This window comes from Lactuca virosa, chromosome 8 (genome assembly GCF_052849685.1).
Source record: "Lactuca virosa cultivar CGN04683 chromosome 8, Lactuca_virosa_CGN04683_v6, whole genome shotgun sequence".
Lineage (NCBI taxonomy): Eukaryota > Viridiplantae > Streptophyta > Magnoliopsida > Asterales > Asteraceae > Lactuca > Lactuca virosa.
Genome location: NC_136433.1, coordinates 88,913,249 through 88,932,305, shown reverse-complemented (window position 1 = coordinate 88,932,305; position 19,057 = coordinate 88,913,249). Strand labels below are relative to the sequence as shown.

The 19,057-nt window shown below is 38.3% G+C and overlaps 1 protein-coding gene across 1 annotated transcript; it reads left to right on the top strand.

Moving 5' to 3' along the window:
* Positions 1–6,403: 6,403 nt before the first annotated feature.
* On the top strand, positions 6,404–10,208 carry LOC145130605 (uncharacterized). Its single transcript, XM_079065381.1, has 5 exons — positions 6,404–7,318; positions 7,396–7,653; positions 7,969–8,065; positions 8,369–8,652; positions 9,408–10,208. The coding sequence occupies exons 1-5, from the start codon at positions 6,404–6,406 to the stop codon at positions 10,206–10,208; spliced, it is 2,355 nt and encodes a 784-aa protein (XP_078921507.1).
* Positions 10,209–19,057: the final 8,849 nt, after the last annotated feature.

Below are 19,057 nucleotides of genomic sequence, written 5' to 3'. Positions count from 1 at the left end.
ATAATCTCAAGTAATAACATAACTCATAAGACCCTCCGGTCTGCATATAGATACCACTCTAGGTAATGTATAGTGAGAAGACTCACCTCGGTAACTCGGATAAACTCGAACTCGAAATACTGATCTAGCCTCCGCATAATCACACAAAATAATTATCTCTAGTTAATATGGCTCTCAAAGGCTAGACTAGTCCCTCCCTATATTCTCTAAGAAGGGAAAAAGACCATTTTACCCCTCCAATGGTCAAATGTCCAAATGTTAACCAAACCCTAAAAGTCAACTCCAGTCAACGGTCTAACATTGACCAGACTCGTCGAGTTCACTCAGGTGACTCGGCGAGTCCATGCGTGTCCTCTGAATCCTCCTAAGGCCTCACTCTACTCGTCGAGTTCGCCCTTCTCTCGACGGGTTACCACTGATCACGAATCGTGGTGCAACACGATCCGACTCGTCGAGTCCTCTCATGGACTCGGCGAGTTTCTTCCATGAGAATGCTCAAACGACATTCTGAGGTCAGATCTGTTTCTCTAACCTATAGATCTGACCTTCTAACACCCAAAAGTCACGTAAAGGTCTGAACTTTACGTTCATGCATCGCACATATAACTCTATTTGAAGAAATAGCCCTAAAAATGGAGTCCTAAGCTCATTATCCTCATGTAACAGCATAAAGCTTGGTTTTGGGACACTCTGGACCTCTCAAGGTCCAGATCTAAAGTCTATTCCTCAATGGGATTTCACAAGCTCCATATTCCAACAAAAGAAAGGGTAAAGAAACCCTAGATTCGATAAATCTACTTTATACACGAAAATAGGCATGGATTTATACCTCAAACAGAAGCCCTTGAAGAAATAGAAGAAGTTCTGAGCCCCCTCTAAGCAGCCTAGCTTGAATCTTCCTTCCTTCCTTGCATGAATGCACTATGGTGGTGAAATTAGCCCCCTCTCTCTCTCTCTCTCTCTAAGTTCTCTGGCTTGCTAGGGTTTCTCAAGGGTATGGGTGGCCTCAATGAGGGTCATAAGGACCCTTAAATAGGGCACAGGCCCAAAGATTTAGGGTTTCTGTCCACAGCGCGGACTCGTCGAGTCGACTCGCCGACTCGTCGAATCGACTCGCCGACTCGTCGAGTCCATTCATTAATGCTAGTTAGCAGTCGCGATCCTACTCGACGAGTCTAGGCGTCAACTCGTCGAGTCCCTCTCCTTGACTCAAAAATAAATACTCAATTATGATACCTGGAAATCCGGATGTTACAAGAACCATACTTATAAATGTGTTTCGCACTAGAATTTCACTATTCAATTTTATAGAGAGCTCTTATAATCGAGTTATTGACTGTAATGTTGCCCTCCACAATGCTTCTTCAGACATCATGAAAATGTTAAGACAATTGTCACCCTTACCCGTCCGCTGTGGTAGTAGCTAGTAACCATAGATGGGGATTGTCAGTACTGTATAGATCTATACATAAATCTCCCACTCATTTAAGATTTAACGATTATAAGACTGGGACTTAATTTATTTGTTGAAGAAATGTCTTACATAACCCGTCGAAAGCATGTTATTCTAGGTTGTCAATCAAATCAAAGTTTTTCCATGTCCATAGTAATGATCAAAGTATGTGTTGGTTACCCAATGTGTAACAGTATTACCCAATGGATAATGACATTCTCCAAGGGATAACGGTTTTATCCAATGTGTTATTACAAAATTTTAATCTTTCAAAACTAGAATTTTGATAAAAATGTCAATTTGCGGTTATCTAATTGTTGGGTCAAACCCCAAGAACGATTTGATGATTATAATGTGGAATATAAGAATGAACACAATAATGAAGACGTGATTGATGATCAAAATATTTTATTCATGAACATGAGGAAATTACACTATAAGAAAAGATTAAAGTAAATATATTCTACCTAAGAAACCTCATTTAGATTGGCGGCTACATCTTGCCTCACTCTTAACCCTAATAATGAGTATTACATGACTATATATAGGGAATAAAACAAGCCTTGGGCCTATTAACCTACACATCATCAACGGGTCCCATTGTTATAATCCATGGAATACTTTCAACCCTACATTCTCACCCTCAAAGTATGGAATGGATGACAATGCTTCAACTTCCAAAACAAGCATCTAGCAAATAAGAAAGGATCTTGTAACGAGGCATATCAAAAGCAATCCATGAATCTTGATTCTTCAATAGTCTTCAAAACGGGTTCTAGGATATATAAATACGAAACCAAGCACTAAAGTAATGTTTTTAAACTTCATCTTCTAATGTAATCCCAAAGATTTTCAAGAAAGCCAAGCCAACCATAAAAATCCATTTCGGAATTAAGAAACAAAATCACTTCTTGTCTTTGAAGAACTCCCCCTCCAAATCACAATGATCTACAAATAAGCTAATGATATAAGCCACAAAAACAATATCATGTAACAAACCAAATTTAAGATTTGTAACGTCACTTGATCGGGAATGTTGGGGTATTTTGTATTGTGTCAATTGTAATGTGTGTATTATAGTCCATTTTGTAATGGGTTGGGCCTGTCCACCTGATTTTTAATGATTCTAGGGTTAGACTATATATTGTGCATGTATTGTAATGCCCGTGTTTCTAGGCTAGGCATTAATATTTATATGATAGTCTAGGTTAACCTTTGTGACTCATTTTGAAGAAATGAAAAGGAATTATGTGAATATTATGTGTTTTATGTGTTTTATGCTTACTTATTAGGGTTTAATTAATTAAGAATAAAAATTAGCGTCAAAAATAAATATTAGATAAAGCCGATATCTATTAAGAAACTTTTAGTGGGCGTGACAAGGATTACGGATATATAAAGAATGTCGAAATCCGAGTTATAACGAAGAAGTTATGACCTGTCGAAGTTTCGCAACAAAACCGGCACGGAGCCGAATGTCGTAAAAAGTGAGTTTTTGATAAACTACTTTTTGGCCTTGGTGATCTAAACGAAAGTCGTAGTGTTCGTTAAACCGAGAGTATGTATAAAAAGAACGCCCAAATCTGACTTCGTATGAGGAAGTTATGATTTTTCGAAGTTTCAGCTTAGCAGTAGACAGCTAAAATTCGAATTTTAGATCGAGTGATTTTTAGCCGACACAACCTAAACGAGAATCGATATTATCATCAATAGTAGCACAACGGTAAAAAGACAGATGAAAACGGACGTCGGATGAAGAAGTTATGAATTTTTAACGAATTTCCTGTCCCGATCTGTTAAAAATAATAATATAAAAATTTAAATCAAAATTAGCCGACGAAGTCTAAACGAAAGTTGTAGAGCGTAATTTTACCTACGCATGCATATAAAGAACGTCAAAAACTGAGATCGTATGCGAAAGTTATGAACTTTAGAAGATTTTGGCACAAAATTCGAGAAATTTCGCATGGATGAGCTTCACCCGGAAATGCCACGTCACCTTCGCTCGTAGCACGCCACGTGTCCGAATTGTTGAGTCACCCGAGGCCAGCTAGCGAGGCGTGTTGCTTCCTGATTCGACCGAAGTCTCGGCCCTCGCACATCCGACGCGTGTGCACCCCCGTGTCCGAGCTCGGTGAGTCATCTGAAGCAGGTGAGTCATCCGGAGCTGGACCAATCCGAAGACAACACCTGTCTGAGCCTCGCACCGCCCTAGCCTCCGAACCTCGCAGACTGTGACGCGTGTCTTCTCCTCGCTGCTTCGGGTCCGAACCTCTGGCCTATATATAGAAGGCATGCGAGCCTTCCCGGGTAATTTTGGGAAATTGCCCATTTTTACCCCTTTTTCAACATTTTAGCCATTTTCACATCCCCCGATGCCCCGAGATCATTTCCAACGCCCGGAACACGTCTCGGAGTGCCCGAGAAGCCCGGGAAATTTATTTTTTCGGTTTCAAAGCCCGACCTTCGCAGAGCCCGGTTTCTCAATAAAACTCCCGGTTTTATTAGAAACGACCGTTTTAGGCAACGAAGTGCTGCCCGGTTATCGTTAAATCAAGTGAGTGTATAGTCACTTTCACCTTACACATATATATGAAGTATTTTCTTTAAAATACATGCTATGTGTAATTATATTAATTGTTTAATTAAGGTGACTGTTGAATAGATGTTTTATACAAGTTTTATTCTGTGTATGTATTTTTATCTACAAATATGTTGGGTAAAACATGGGTAGATAAATTAGATAATGTGTGATGAAATAAAAGTGATGAGAGATATCGATTTTTAAGATGATCTAGTCATCTAGCAGAGTATAGACAACGGCCACAGACTATTTTAGATAGTCCAGTGAAACGTTAGCAGACTTGTAATCGGTAGGAATGTTTGAACTATATGTTCATAAGGTGTTCTCGAACTATATGTTCATTAGGTGTTTTTGAACTATGTGTTCATCCGTTAGTCCTTCTTTTTGACACTATTACGTGTCGGGGTACGTGAGCGTACGGGAGTACTTTATTAGTATTTTCCCTATACTTTTATTTTGAAGAGCTTTGGAGTCTTTGTTTTTTTTATGAAGTGATTGGACGAGCTTCATGAGTCAGTGATACAGATCATGAGTTAAATAGTGGGTGTGTGATGAAAGGTGAGTTGGATAGATGAGATGATCAATAATATAGATCATGAGTTGAGAGTGAGTGGTGAAATATGAGAAAAGCCATACCCAAACGTTGGCGTGAGTGGTGCAATATGAGAAAAGCCCTTACCCAAACGTTGGCCCCCGTCATTCAGCAGAGTATGGATGACAACCATGGACTATTCTAGACGATCTGTGGAACACTAGCAGGCTTGCAACCTGTAAGTGGATGAAATATATGTTCATCAGTTGTACTCTAAAAACCCATTGACATGTATTACGTGGGGTAACTCCCGTGGGAAATACCGTCGATGAATAAGAGCTATGGACTTAGCATATGGAAAACCCATTGACATGTATTACGGGGGGGGGGGGGGGGAACTCCCATGGGAAATACCGTCGATGAATAAGAGCTATGGACTTAGCATATGGAAAACCCATTGACATGTATTGCGGGGGGGAACTTCCGTGGGAAATACCATCGATGAACAAGAGCTATGGAATTAGCATATGGAAAACCCATTGACATGTATTGCGGGGGGGGGGGGGGGGAACTCCCGTGGGAAATACCGTCGATGAATAAGAGCTATGGGCTTAGCACATGGCGACGATGTGACCTCGTGCCTATTTGACATAAATTGCTGAAGGAAAGCAATGTTGTCACCCCGGTGTTTGTCTTATTTGACATATATTGTAGAGGGAAGCAATGTTGTCACCTTGTTGGTTGTTTTAAGTTAGGATGTCTTGTTTGACATAAATTGCTGAGGAAAGCAATGTTGTCACCGCTTGTGAAAATCCTTAGGCTAGGTCCCTTGTGATAGTTATTTTAGGGACGTAAATTGAGGATAATGGGAATGGGTAATTAGGGTTATTTGGTTGATGAAATTAATAAATTTATTTTTGATTGAGAACTATTGTGTGTTAAAAACCCTATATGCTCACCAGGCTCCCAAGCCTGACCCACTCAGTTTAAATGTATCACAGGTATCGATACGAAGTTGCTTTACACTGAGAGATTAAAAGAGAAGTAGATCACTAGTGTAAATGAATGTAAGTTTTGTTTATGCTTATGTTTTTGTATTGACAGTGACATCCCAATGGTCTAAGTGAATAGAATACATTTCTTCGGAAATGATTTGATAACATATTTATCATATTTTTCTGGGAGTAAATTCCGCAACACTTTTAATCAAATGATTCCTCTGAAATTATTTTAAAAGCATAAATTAAACCGGTCCTGGCCGTGAAAATGGGGATGTCACATGTATGCACCATATTAGGGTATCGATTGTATTTGCCCTACTGTGCCTTTACAGAGAAGTTCTTCATCGAGCTCTTCAAAGGCATTGATTTTAATCATTAAGCACAACTTCGATCACTGTTCTTTGTGTTTGATTCATATTCCTATTTTTGAATCTATTGATCTATTATTTTATTGTTTCTACAATTGGTATCATATCAGGAGATTGTGTAAACCATACGCCATTCTTCTGTGGAATGTTATTAGGGTTTTCCGCTTTTATTGGATTTGTTCTTGCCGTCTTCATCGTTTTCATCGATTGTAGACATTGGATCTTGATCCTTTTTTTGCCCTGAACTCGATTTTAGTTTTACATATCTGATTCTTTATAGGTTTTAGTGAATCAACATCATGCATTCACAAGATCCTCATACTCTTTCCTTCAACCTATCCAGTAGTATTGGTTCCACAGCCAGAATCCCCATTCTATTTCCACAAAGATTACGATGTATGGGCACTACACTTTGAAGAGTACGTGCTAGGTCTTGAAGATCACGGTTCTTTAATATGGGAAGCAATGACCCAAGAGACGTTCTCTCATACTGCTACAAGGAAGATCATTAAGACTCAAGCCGATTACAACTCTCTTCTTCTTGAGGTTACAAATGTTCCTCAAGATGAAAAGAACAAGATTTTAAGCAATATCAATGCTATGAGGATAATCAGATTCGCTCTTCCTCCATACACGTTTCGTTTGGTGAGTTCTTGTGAAACTGCGAAGGAGATATGGGACAGATTAAAAGAGCTTTATTCCAGTGATGCTGATCTGGAACATTCCGTTCAAACATTGCTTCTTTCTGAGTTTGGTGCTTTCGCTCGTAAGTCTGATGAAACGCTTGATCAGAATTTCAATTTCTTTAACCATCTTTTGAAAAGGATTCTTAAGCACTATATTAGGTGTGAAAAGATCGAGCAAAAGGTTACCTTCATGAATGGTTTAAGGTCTGAGTGGAAGGCAGTTGTTTCCACAGTCAAAACTCATGAACAATTCAAGAACTATTCTTTAGTGCAGCTAGTGCGAATCCTTAGGTCCCACAATGATGAGGTAACAAAGGAAGGAAAGGTTGTTTCTTGTATGGGTGCATTGTCCCCAGTTGCGAAGGGCAAAAAGATCGTTGAAGAAGATTCAGAGTCTGATCTCTCAGATTGTGAACTCTCGAAAGAGGAATATGCTTTAATGTTGTCAAATCCTAAAAAGTTCGCCAAAAAGAATTTTAGACGCCTCAAAAACAGAAACTGGCAGGGGAATTACAGTTTTGACAAAGCAAAGGATGAAAGTCTCAACAACTCTCCAAAGGATGAAGGGAAGAAAGAGAAAAATCTGATGGGAGACTCCGGCTATGACTACAATTATTCTCACGGAAAAAATCATCTGGCTAAGGAGTGCATGTTGAAAAGAATGAATGAGAAGAAAGACGAAGAAGATGATGAGGCTTACTATATTTGGAAGATTAAGAGCTTAGAAAGAAGAAGATTGCTAACCATGCAAATCTTGCTTTGGTTGTGCAGGAAGATGATGGCGAGTTTGGAAGAGTTGAAGTTTGGTCGACTGAATCGGAGGATGAAGAGGTTCGCAGGCTCACGCATGGTGAATGCTTCGTTGGGAAGATTAAGGACCCCAAGTATGAGGGAAAATGCTTGGTGGTTCGAAATGATGTTTTGGAGCAAAGGGGATTTGCTACTGATGGCGGCCATGTCACCAACAACTGTTTCGTAGCGAGACCTGTTTTAGTGCAGATTAGCGAGTGTGAGAAAGTAATCAGCAAGGTACATTCTATTCTCTAATCTCTTAATATTCATGTCTCTCGGTATGAAACTGAATTAGATGATTTGAAATATACTGTCTCTAGTTTCAGTGATAGCCTAAAAAGAACCTCTTTAAGTAATTCTAACTTAATTGATCAAATCAGCAGGGTTACGAGCAAAAGTGAAGAGAGACGGATGTGGATTGAGAAGTTGGAGTTGGAGTTGTCTAGGTTTAGGGATGATGTGATTTATTTGCAACGAGACAATTTAGGTCTTTTAAATCAAAGAAACATTTTCTGTTTGATTGCAAAACATCTTTATTTTAATATCACTCAGTTGCATCTTGACTGTGAAATAGGCAAGAATATCCACAAAATGATTTTTCCCTTTCTCAAATTGAAAGAGGACAAAACCGATGTAGACTGCTACAAATGTGAATCCATTTTGTCGTCTGACGAAGTCTCTGATTCTTACAGAATTGGACTGGATAGAATTAAAGCTTATATACAGTCCAAAGAATACTCTTGATGTTGAAAATGTATCTGATAATGTACAGAAGTTTGACTCATTGTGCACTAAACTAAGTTAAAAAAAAATACTCTTGATGTTGAAAATGTATCTGAATTTGATGATGAAAGTGACATGAGTGAGATTTTTGTGGAGGGTGAGATTGATTGCTCTGAATTTGTTTAAAGTGAACTTGAACCTAAGAAAAATTTGATTTCTGAAAATTCAGTTGAGTATGTTCGTATTTCTGAAAATAGAGGTTCAGAGGTTTTAAAAGAAAAGGCAACAGTTTTTCCGAAAGTTCAAACTGTTCCGAATCAAGTTTTCATAACTTCTGTACTGAGCAAAAAAAAGACCTTAGAACTATCATCCCTCGTAGAAGAAGACAATGCTGATGGGTGCGACGAATACTTTTGGTCTGCTCCCATTGATAATGCTGATGAAACCAAAGGTCTTTCTGAGATGACCTCTTGGAAAACGAAGGGAAGATATGTGGCAGAACCATTGAACAAGGTTAACTCAAGCTACGAGAAAGGCAGTCCGAGTGGAACCAAAAATGTTCCAACTGATATGTCATCCGAACAGACTGATACTCTTGTTATAAAATCAAAACCTAGGGCTAGTTGTCATAAGTCAGCTGAAGAATTTGTTGCTCAAAAACGTCAAAGAAATGCTAGATATCAGAAATAACTAAAAGAAAGAAAGCATATCTGGAAATCCAAAAATTCCAATTTTGTCAATCAAGAAAGATCTGTAAATCCGAATGTGAAAGTCTCTTCAAATCCGAATCCTACAAGGTTTACAACACCCCAGTCTTCGTCTCCACGGGTTTTGAAAAACAAAGTTTTTCAAAAACCATCATATTCAAAACAAACGAAACCTTTGGAAAATACAAAACCTGATTTTTTCCAAAAACTAATGTTTCAAAATTTGCCAACACGTCGAAAGATGTTAAGGGCAAAGGAAATGTCATTTCGGAATCTAAAACTCCCATCAAGAAGTAAGAAACACACTTGAAAAAGGAGGAAAAGAAGTTTGAGAAAAAGGTTGCCAAACAACAAATTGAATCTAAATAAAGAAAATCTCTTTTTAAAGAAAAGAATCCTAAAGATAATAGGATTGTCGTTTTCAAAATCACGAAAGGAGACAATTCCACTTTGGTAAAACGATCTTACTTGGTTGAAAAATATATAACTTTTCCTGTATCTAAGAAAGCCTCACATGGACCCAAACAACTTTGGGTTTCTAAATCTCTCTGATTTTTGTAGGTGATTCGTGATGAACAGTTCGACTCCGAATGGTATATTGATAGTGGCTGTTCGCATCACATGACGGGTAGGAGAAAAGAATTGAGGGAATACAGATCGCTGAAAGATGGAGGACGAGTCAAATTCGGAAATAATTCAATCGGGGAAATCAAGGGATACTGCATGATTACGAATGGGGAATTCTCCATTCGGAAAGTAGCCTATGTGGAAGGCATGCAACATAACCTAATAAGTGTATCTCAATTGGTTGTAGGTACTGGTCCGAAAGTGTCGTTCGATGATGAGGGATCTGAGATAATAGAGAAGAAGTCCAAAACGGTGCTTCTGAAGTCTAAGCGAAAAGGTGAAATGTATCCGTTGAATCTGAACCTTATCAAAGGAAAGCTTGTCATCTGCCTTCTTACGAAAGCATCTTCGGATGATAGTTGGTTATGGAACCGAACGCTCTCGCTTCTCTACTTCAAGGACATCAACAAACTCGTACTTGGTGATCATGTACGAGGGCTTCCACTTCAGAAGTTTGAGAAGGAACATATATGTGCCGCCTGCGAACTTGGAAAGCAGAGTAGGAAGAGTCATTCGACAATCATCAACACCAAAGTGATTGAGCCACTTGAACTATTGAATGTAGATGTTTGTGGTCCTTCTGCTATCGAGAGCATTGGTGGTAACAAATACATTCTCGTTATTGTTGATGTTTTTCCAGATTTACCTGGGTTTATTTTCTTAAACAGATATCATAAGCCACCTACAAGCTTAAGGACTTTATCAAGCAGATCGAGCTTCAATTGCGAAAGCTAGTCCGGAATGTGCGCAGTGGTAATGTGGTAATGTGGTAATGTTTCAGAGTTCAAAAACCAAGTGTTTGAAGAATTACTAACTGAAAAGGGAGTTGCTCATAACTTCTCTGCTCCTTACACTCCTCAGCAGAACGGAGTCGTTGAAAGACGAAACTGGTCTTTGTGCGAAGCTGCGAGGACCATGTTATCTTTTGCGAACTTGCCACTCTACTTTTGGGCAGAAGCTATCGGAACAACATGTTTCACTCAGAATCGATCTCTCATCAATAAACGTTTTTCCGTCACTCCTTATGAGATTCAAAACAAACGAAAACCTAATGTCAATTTCTTTCATGTCTTTGGTTCCATGTGCTTCATTTTTAATTCTAAAGAGCAAAGGAACAAGTTTGATGTGAAAGCAGAAAAAGGAATATTTTTAGGGTACTCTCTTACTTCTAATTCATACAGGGTTCTCAACAAGAAATCCAAAAGGATTGAAGAAACCTATTATGTCACGCTCGACGCTAACTATTTAAAGAAGTATTAGACATCTGATCGTCAATCTTAGGAAATCTTTCCTGTGACAAATCCAATGACGATTCCTCTCTTAAATATCTACGAGGAATTCATGAACCTGTTTGACGAGCTAGAAAAGCGATCTCTTCGAAATCAAAGCAGCAGATAACAAGGAAGATGAACTAAAGAAGATTATTGATGACGCTGCGAAGGATCATGGAAACGAGCCACCAAGTACGAAGCCTTCTAAAAATCCACAAGATCCACAAGCTACGAATGCTCCAGTTCAGGGGGAGGTCTATACTTCAACCTCTACTTCCGATTCACCTGTCCAGGGGAGGATGTGAATCTTGAATTCAGCCTTGCACTCCAATCCAAGGGGAGAATCCAAATCCGAACGACGATCCACATCCATCATTCGAGGGGGAGACTAAAAAAATGATTTAGATGATCAGTCGGAATTTGAAGATGTAAATGCATAATTGGATCCCTCATATGATCCGAACTTCCCTCCTTTCACCAAATGGACCAAGGATCATCCCAAATCGCAAGTGATTGGTTCAACTTCTTCTGGTGTTCTTACGAGAGCTCAACAAAAAGCGAATCAGACTGCATTATTTTCTAAAATGGAATTTTGCATGTTTAATTCATTTATCTCCAAAATTGAGGCCAAAAATGTTAAGATTGCTCTTGATCATTCTGATTGGGTACAAGCTATTCAGGAAGAGCTTAACGAGTTCGAACGAAACAAGGTATGGAGATTGATTCCAACTCTGAATGATGCATCTGTTGTAGGTCTGAAATGGGTGTTTCGCAATAAGCTTGACAAAGAAGGGACCGTAATCAGAAAGAAAGCTCGATTGGTCGTTAAAGGGTATTCCCAGGAAGAAGGTATTGACTACGAAAAAAATTTCACACCCGTAGCAAGACTGGCGTCTGTTCACATCTTCTTAGCATATGTAGCCCACAAGAACTTTGAAGTCTATCAAATGGATGTGAAGTGTGCATTCTTAAACTGTGAACTAGAAGAAACAGTTTATGTGGAACAACCACTAGGGTTTGTAAATGAGAAATATCCAAACCACTGCTACATTCTGGATAAAGTTGTGCATGTTCTGAAGCAAGCTCCATGAGCATGGTATGAAACTCCCACTTGATTTTTAAAACAAGGATCGGTCGACCCAACCTTTTTTCTAAAGAAAGATGGTGACCATCTAATGATTGTCTGTCACACCCCAAAACCGAGAACGGCGGAAACGTTCTGGGGCGGAGGACGTCATGTATAGTATCACAACACAGTAATAGTAAATAAGTAAACAAACATCATCCATTGCATTAAATATATAATTTTAATACATGTGTGTTCTTTGTAATGTAATGGACACCAAAAATGAATGATAAAAGACGAGTCTTGTCTGTGCTCTGTCTTCTCCAAAAACCTGTCACCGGTACATGTCTACTGATGACCTGAGAATACAAGTTATTTTGAAAGCAAGTATTAGCATTTAAGCTGGTGAATTCATAAGTATTTTAATGTCTTTGATTTGTAAAAACCGTAAGGAAAATACTTGTAAACGTTTGATGATACAGTTCGTATAAGTGTGAAAACCCTAGGAAATCCTATATTTCCTACTAGTATAAAATGTAGTCTTCTACCAAGACCCGACTGTTTTGTATGTTTGTTTCTTGTAAAAGTGTGTAATTTTCCCATGTGTAACTATTATTATCAAAATATAGTCTACTTCATCGTTTATGTGAATGTGTCACAAAGTAAAAGTAAAAGGGAACATTATATAAACATGTAAGTATTATCCTTTGGTACTAGGATAAACACGGCAGAGTAACTTGCCGAATAGTATTAACCGTAGACACCCGTCGATGTGCATTTTCCCTCTGTAGCTAACAGCTGGGTGTAGAATGGTTAGTCCCGTACGTATATAACAGTATCTACTCATATAATATGTAATAGTATCTCATCATATAGTATGTAATCGTATTTCTTCCTATAGTATGTAATGGTATCTCTCCATATAGTATGTAATAGTATCTCCACATATAGTATGTAATAGTATTTCTTCATATAGTATGTAATACAGTTGTATAGACTCATGAATGAACTGACTCTTGTATTGAATAGTAGGTAGTAATTCCCAAACTATACCTATTATAGTTTGCTAGTAATGTAGTTTGAAGTGTCCATGTAAGTTTATACACCTTTGCTATGCAAGGTGTTGGAGCTGAAGTCACAGCCATCCTATCAAATACATATCTATATACTTACTACATAAGTGTATAGACATGGTTTCTATGAACACATAAGTGAAAAAGAGGTTTTGTAATACATTTAAAGGGTTTGAAACAATCAAATAATCATGACTTGATGTCAGTTTATAAAACGATTTAAAAGTAGTTTGTTTGATAAAACGGTTTGAAAGTATAGTAAATCCATCTGTTTAGTAGTTATTAATCACATGTGATTGATATAATAACTATGATATTCAACTTGTATTCCCCCCCCCCATAAAAGTATTTAAAAGCATGCAAAAGCATTTAAAAGGTTGTTTAAGGGGTATGAACTCACCTGTAGTGAGTGGTTTGTTCGGAAGTGTCGGACAAGGTGCTAGGTGTCAAGTGAAGACTTGAACACACACAATGATCCTAGTTATCATATAATAAACATATATGTATCTAATTAGTCATTTTACAACTAATTAATCAAGTTAAGACACCCTAGGCCATGGAAACACTTTGATTCAAGTGCTATAGGTACCAAAGGGTTGCATCTAAGGGTTGTATGGCATGGCATTGGAGTTCATGGCCCATGAACCACTCCTTATGGAGTTTACAGCCCATGACCATTTCCCCATGAGTTTATGGCCGTAAACTCATGGTACTAAGTGCCATTTTGTGTTTTGAGGTCTTATAAGTCATGATTGCACATCCAATGATCAAGTCCAAGCCTTAGGAAAGCATTAGGGGCACATCAAGACTACTTTGTAGAGTTTACGGCCTAAGGACCACTTACTTAGGTGTTTACGGCTATAAACTCTTATGGGGACTTGTTTTGATTGTTTTTTAAGGTCTTAAACACTTCTAGGAAGGATCAAGGTTGGCATCCAAGGCTTAGGAAGGGACTAAGGTCCAAATAACCACCTTAAGAGGGGTTTACGGCCCAAGAACATCCTTGGCCGTAAACTCCTTTGTTCTTATGATTCTTGATGATTTTCAAGTGTTATCAAGTTCATATTAAGCACACAAGAAGCTAGGGCAAGTGTACTTACAAGATAGAAGCTTGATTTGGTGTTTAAGGTCCAAGAACACTAGTATGTGTTCTTGGTGTTTTGAAGAACACTTGAAGATCTAGTTAAAAAGCAAGAATGAATGGATGAAATGATGTATAACTACTAGATGTTAGGTTATAACAACAAATCAAGTCGAGAAACACTTACGTTTTCGGGAGATCGGGTGAAGAACGGGATGCTAGTTGGGAGAGAATGAGGAGTAAACTTGAGGGTGGAAGTGAGAAATGAAGAGTTTGGGGAGGAAACTCATGCCTAAGGCATGAGTTCACGGCCACATGGGAGTTTACGGCCCAAACTTTAAAAGTTTGGCCGTGAACTCCTTATTAGGGTGGTATGTGTGGTTTTGCAACTTCAAGACCCGAGACGGTACTTCCTTTCCTTCGTTCGTTTGAAGAATAAATACTAAAAACACTCAAACGGACTTTAAATTGGCTAACAATTATTAGAAATGTAATTGACTTTTAATTGAAGCGATTGAATTTAGAGTTTGTACGAATGAAAATTTCGGGTTGTCACATTGTCCAAATTTACGTTGATGATATCATTTTCTGATCTACTAATCCTAGATTAACTATCGAGTTCTGAAAGTTGATGGAAACTAAGTTTGAGATGAGTTCAATAGGTCTGATTAACTTTTTCCTTGGTTTGAATATTAGACAGAGTCAAGAGGGAATATTCATCAATCAGGAAGCTTATACGAAGACCTTACTTGCGAAGTTCGAAATGGTGGGGGATTCGAAGGTTAATGTTCCAATGGCATTCGGAACGAAGCTTACTCTGTCTCTGGATAAACCTGCCGCTGATATCACTGTCTATCGATACATGATAGGTTCGTTGATGTATCTAACTGCAAGTTGTCTAGAAATTATGTTTTCTGTTTGCTATTGTGCCAGGTTTCAGGCAAATCCTCGCGAACCCTACATGACTGTTGTAAAGAATATCTTCGGATACCTTAAAGGAACAAGCTCCATCGGAATCTGGTACCTTTCGAACTTAGGTTTCTTTGTGCAAGCATTCTCTGACACTGATCTTGGAGGTTGCGGTCTTAATCGAAAAAGTACTAGTAGAGGATGTCAATTTCTTGATGGCAAATTTGTTTGTTGGCAATCAAAGAAACAAACATGTGTCTCCCTATCGACTGCCGAAGCTAAGTACATTGCAGCTGCCTCTTGTACATCCCAAGTTATTTGGATTCAAAGTCAGCTTCATGATTATAGGATTAATATGAAGCGAATCCCCTTATCTTGTGATTCTGAAAGTGCTATTCGCATTTGCCACAACCTAATGCAACATTCCAAGACTAAACATATTGCACTGAGGTATCATTTCATAAAGGATCATGTGGAAGATGGCAATGTTGAAATTCACTTTGTAAGATCCGCTGATCAATTGGTTGATATCTTTATGAAAGCTTTACCTGAACAAACTTTCAATCAAATTCTACAAGGATTAGGAATGATAGAAGAAGAATCTTTTCCGAAACCATCTTCGTAGTTGGTAGGAATTCGCTGCGAATGGTTCCGAACACTCGGAGTAGTTCGGAGTCTACTATTCACGTTGCGAATTGGTCCGAACGCTCGGAGCCACTCGGAGTTCACTGTTCATTCGGTGATTCGGAACACTTTGTATCCTTTGTATATTTCATAATTACTAGTCATTAGTGTTTTTAATATATATTTTCTGTTTTTAATATATATTTTTTGTTTTTATTTTTTTTTTCAGAAAACCGAAAATCCAAAAATATTTTTTTTATTTCAGTTTTATCTTTTCAGAAAATCAAAAATTCAAAAATATTTTTTCTTTTTTAGTTTTTATTGCTTTACTTTTCTGTTCTTGTTCCTTTTTCAGAAAATTAAAATACCAAAAATATAAGATAATTGAGAAGATTTTATGGTTATATTCTTTATGGTCTCAATTCACAACGAAGGGACAAGTATACAATTCTGAATCTTTGTACTAGTTAAGTGTCCCTAGAATCATATTTCCACATGTTGTCTTAAGCCTCTGAGACTCTATGTTTGAAGCCTTAATGAATCTATAATACCAATCGTTTCTTCTCAATCAGGCTAACAATTCACATAAGTCATTCAGCTACCTTACTCTTCTCATATTGAGTTAAGAGTTGACTGCTTGGTCATTCTTTCATAGCAGAGGTACATTTCTCTTCGGAACCACCTCCCAAATTTCTCCATCGTTTTCGTTTCCATGAACGTAACCCTTGAGACTCTCAGAAATTACCACTGAGGTTTATGGTTACACAACTTCTGTGTTTATGATCTTCAATTTGTTATTACCATGAGTTTAGTGAAACCCAAAATCCAACACCAATTTCAGAATTGACGGTTAACAATAAATATGTTCTAGATTATTCACCATGGAATTGGCGACATATAACCTTCGTGGTTTGTACCAAGAAATCTCATTATTTTTTTTGCGAGATCTTAATGAGATGTTCTTGACCTAAGAAATTTCTTCCCAAGAGATCCAATTTTTATTTTTCATGAGATTTCCACACTTTTCAGTCACTGAAATAATTCCGAAGCATACTTGTTATTATGGCTACACTGGCCAGACAAGTACTTCTTCCGAATGTTCGGACTTATGTTAAGTTTCGGAGTTTGGTTGAAGATAAAGCCACCCTTAAGCCCAAATGAGAAGAAACCTTTCATTGTTTCTCAACAAACAGATGATCGTAATTCAACGTGAAGCCACACAAGCACTCCCGATTCTTTCTTGACTCCGAAGGAAGAGATCGTTGCTCGGGATCCATCCGCTTTATGTCAATTGTGACATCACTAGAATCCCACATATATATTTTAATTTATTTCTTTATCTTTGCCACACTCTTGCACGAAAATTCTTGTGATTTTCCAAAGTCTGGCTCTTAACTCCGAATGGTTACTTTCTTATTCTGAGAACAGGATGTGGTGATTGTTGCTTCGTTACGAATGTGCATAACTGAAACGGCGAAACTTAAGAGTTAATATTCAAATTGGGCACGTGAAATATTCAAACAGTGCCTGGCATCACGCTGTCAGTTACGCCGCCTGACACATGCCTAGCTGTCACACCTTTTCAGGCGCTTTTTCAGGGATTGTGGAGCGCCAAACGCTGGATTTCTCTCACAAGGCATACCGTATAAAAGGAAATTCGACGCTTCATTCTCCTTTTACCGCTCCGAAAGAAATCCTATTTCCGACACAAGAAAAACCTTTTTTCTCTCAGTACTGTTCATCATCTTCTCCACCAAGTTCCATGGCTGCTTCGTCTGAAACTCCATCAGCCATTGATCAAACCGCCCAACCGGTGCTACTGAACATCAAGCCTAACCATAATCTCATCTTCGACCTCGACTCATCCAAGTATGATGTCTTTCTCCAGCCTCTGATTGAATGCCTCCGTCACTCTCCTCTGGCACATGCCCTCACGGTGGCAGAGAATGTTTCCTTGGCTCATCTATCCAAGGCATTCTCCCATGCATGGTACCAAGGAGATGGGTCCGTGATTACGTTTGAGGTCGATTCTCAACACACCTCCATCACTAAATCTCGATTCAGCCGTCTACTAGGGTTTACTCAATCAAGGGATTTAGTTAATCCATAATCAATCCCTTCGTATGTAAATCCTCAAATGTTCTACCAGATGGGTTATGTGGAGAATCTCGCCATATTATCAAAGTTCAAGAATCCCAACCTTCCTCCGATGTGGAATGGTCTGTTTACACTCATCTTCAAAAGCTTCTCAGAGCGGGTCACCGGATCAGACAGTGCAAGTAAGCTCTTCTGCACTATTCTTTATGGCTTATACTCCGGAGTCAACTTGGACTATGGATCAATTCTTTGGGCTCAACTGGTTCAGAGCGCTCACTCTATAACGAGGCACACAGAAATTTTTTGTGCTCGATTTTGGTCTCTCATTGTCCACAGAGCTATCGAACGACTCAACATTCCGGTGGTACAAGGTTAAATAATCGCAGCTATCCCGATTTTCCACACATCAAACTTCATTGTGTCCGATCCTACGAAGTTTACCTTTATTGGATCTCTTCCAGAGGCGATGCTCAACTATGCTCCAACAGACTTATGAGACCCATTTTGACGATCGGTTGATGCGGAATAATAATATCTCGAGATTTAACGAACATAATATAAATGAAGAACATGAAGATGAGTAGTTCCATAAAACTAGAAAAAAGAGATAAAAAATAATACATGAAGAACATGGTTGGGAGAGAAAACTCTCCCTTGGTGGGAGAGATCCCACCACACTTTCTCTCTCTCTAGAACTACATTGTGCACTCTTACAAATAAAATGACCAACTCTCTCTATATATAGGAGAGAGAAACACCTACAATACAATAAAGGTAAAATAATAAACCTAACTTATCACTCATTATTTGTAGAGCATTTCCATGCCCCACCAGCATCAAACGACCAATAGAAGCCTCACTGGCCCTGAGATCATAAAAGAGATGATAGAAAAGATCGTTCAGACCTGTGAGCAACTAAATGTTGGATTTGGTGTCTAAGCCCATAACTATTATTGGTATGTACTTGACCCGATTATGAGCATGGTCCTTTTCGGTTGCCTTCACTCATGCAACTTGATAGGATGACAAGAGAGGAGAAAGTAGTATTTACTATATGAATAATAAACTGGTACTCAAAATGATTTTATTAATATATTATATGATTAATATATTATTTGGAAATCATATTATTAATTAGTGATTAATCAGATTTTAATTTAATATTAATTTTGGGATTAAAGGAATTGATTAATAATTGAGGTACTGTTCTGCAAATCATTGATAGTTGCAGAATTGGGCTGATTGGACTCCTTAATTATGGAGTGGACGAAATTCTATAAAAGGCCCTATAGATTTCGTCCAAGGCCTCCTAAGGAGGTGTCCATGGGTTGCTTGGTGCCTAAGCAAGGTATTAGGGTTTCCACCTAAAAACCCTAGTAGCCACAGCTATATAAAGACCCTCATACATGATGAAATCGTCCTTAAGCTTTAAGAAATGCTAAGGTGGCCAATTTCTAGCATCT

Excerpts from the sequence above, each read along its gene's own strand:
- LOC145130605 (XM_079065381.1), top strand. The coding sequence starts at position 6,404 with ATGACCCAAGAGACGTTCTCTCATACTGCTACAAGGAAGATCATTAAG. Across the intron at positions 7,319-7,395 it reads AAGACGAAGAAGATGATGAG|GAAGATGATGGCGAGTTTGG; the intron begins GCTTACTATATT and ends TTGGTTGTGCAG. Across the intron at positions 8,653-9,407 it reads TGGCAGAACCATTGAACAAG|GTGATTCGTGATGAACAGTT; the intron begins GTTAACTCAAGC and ends TGATTTTTGTAG.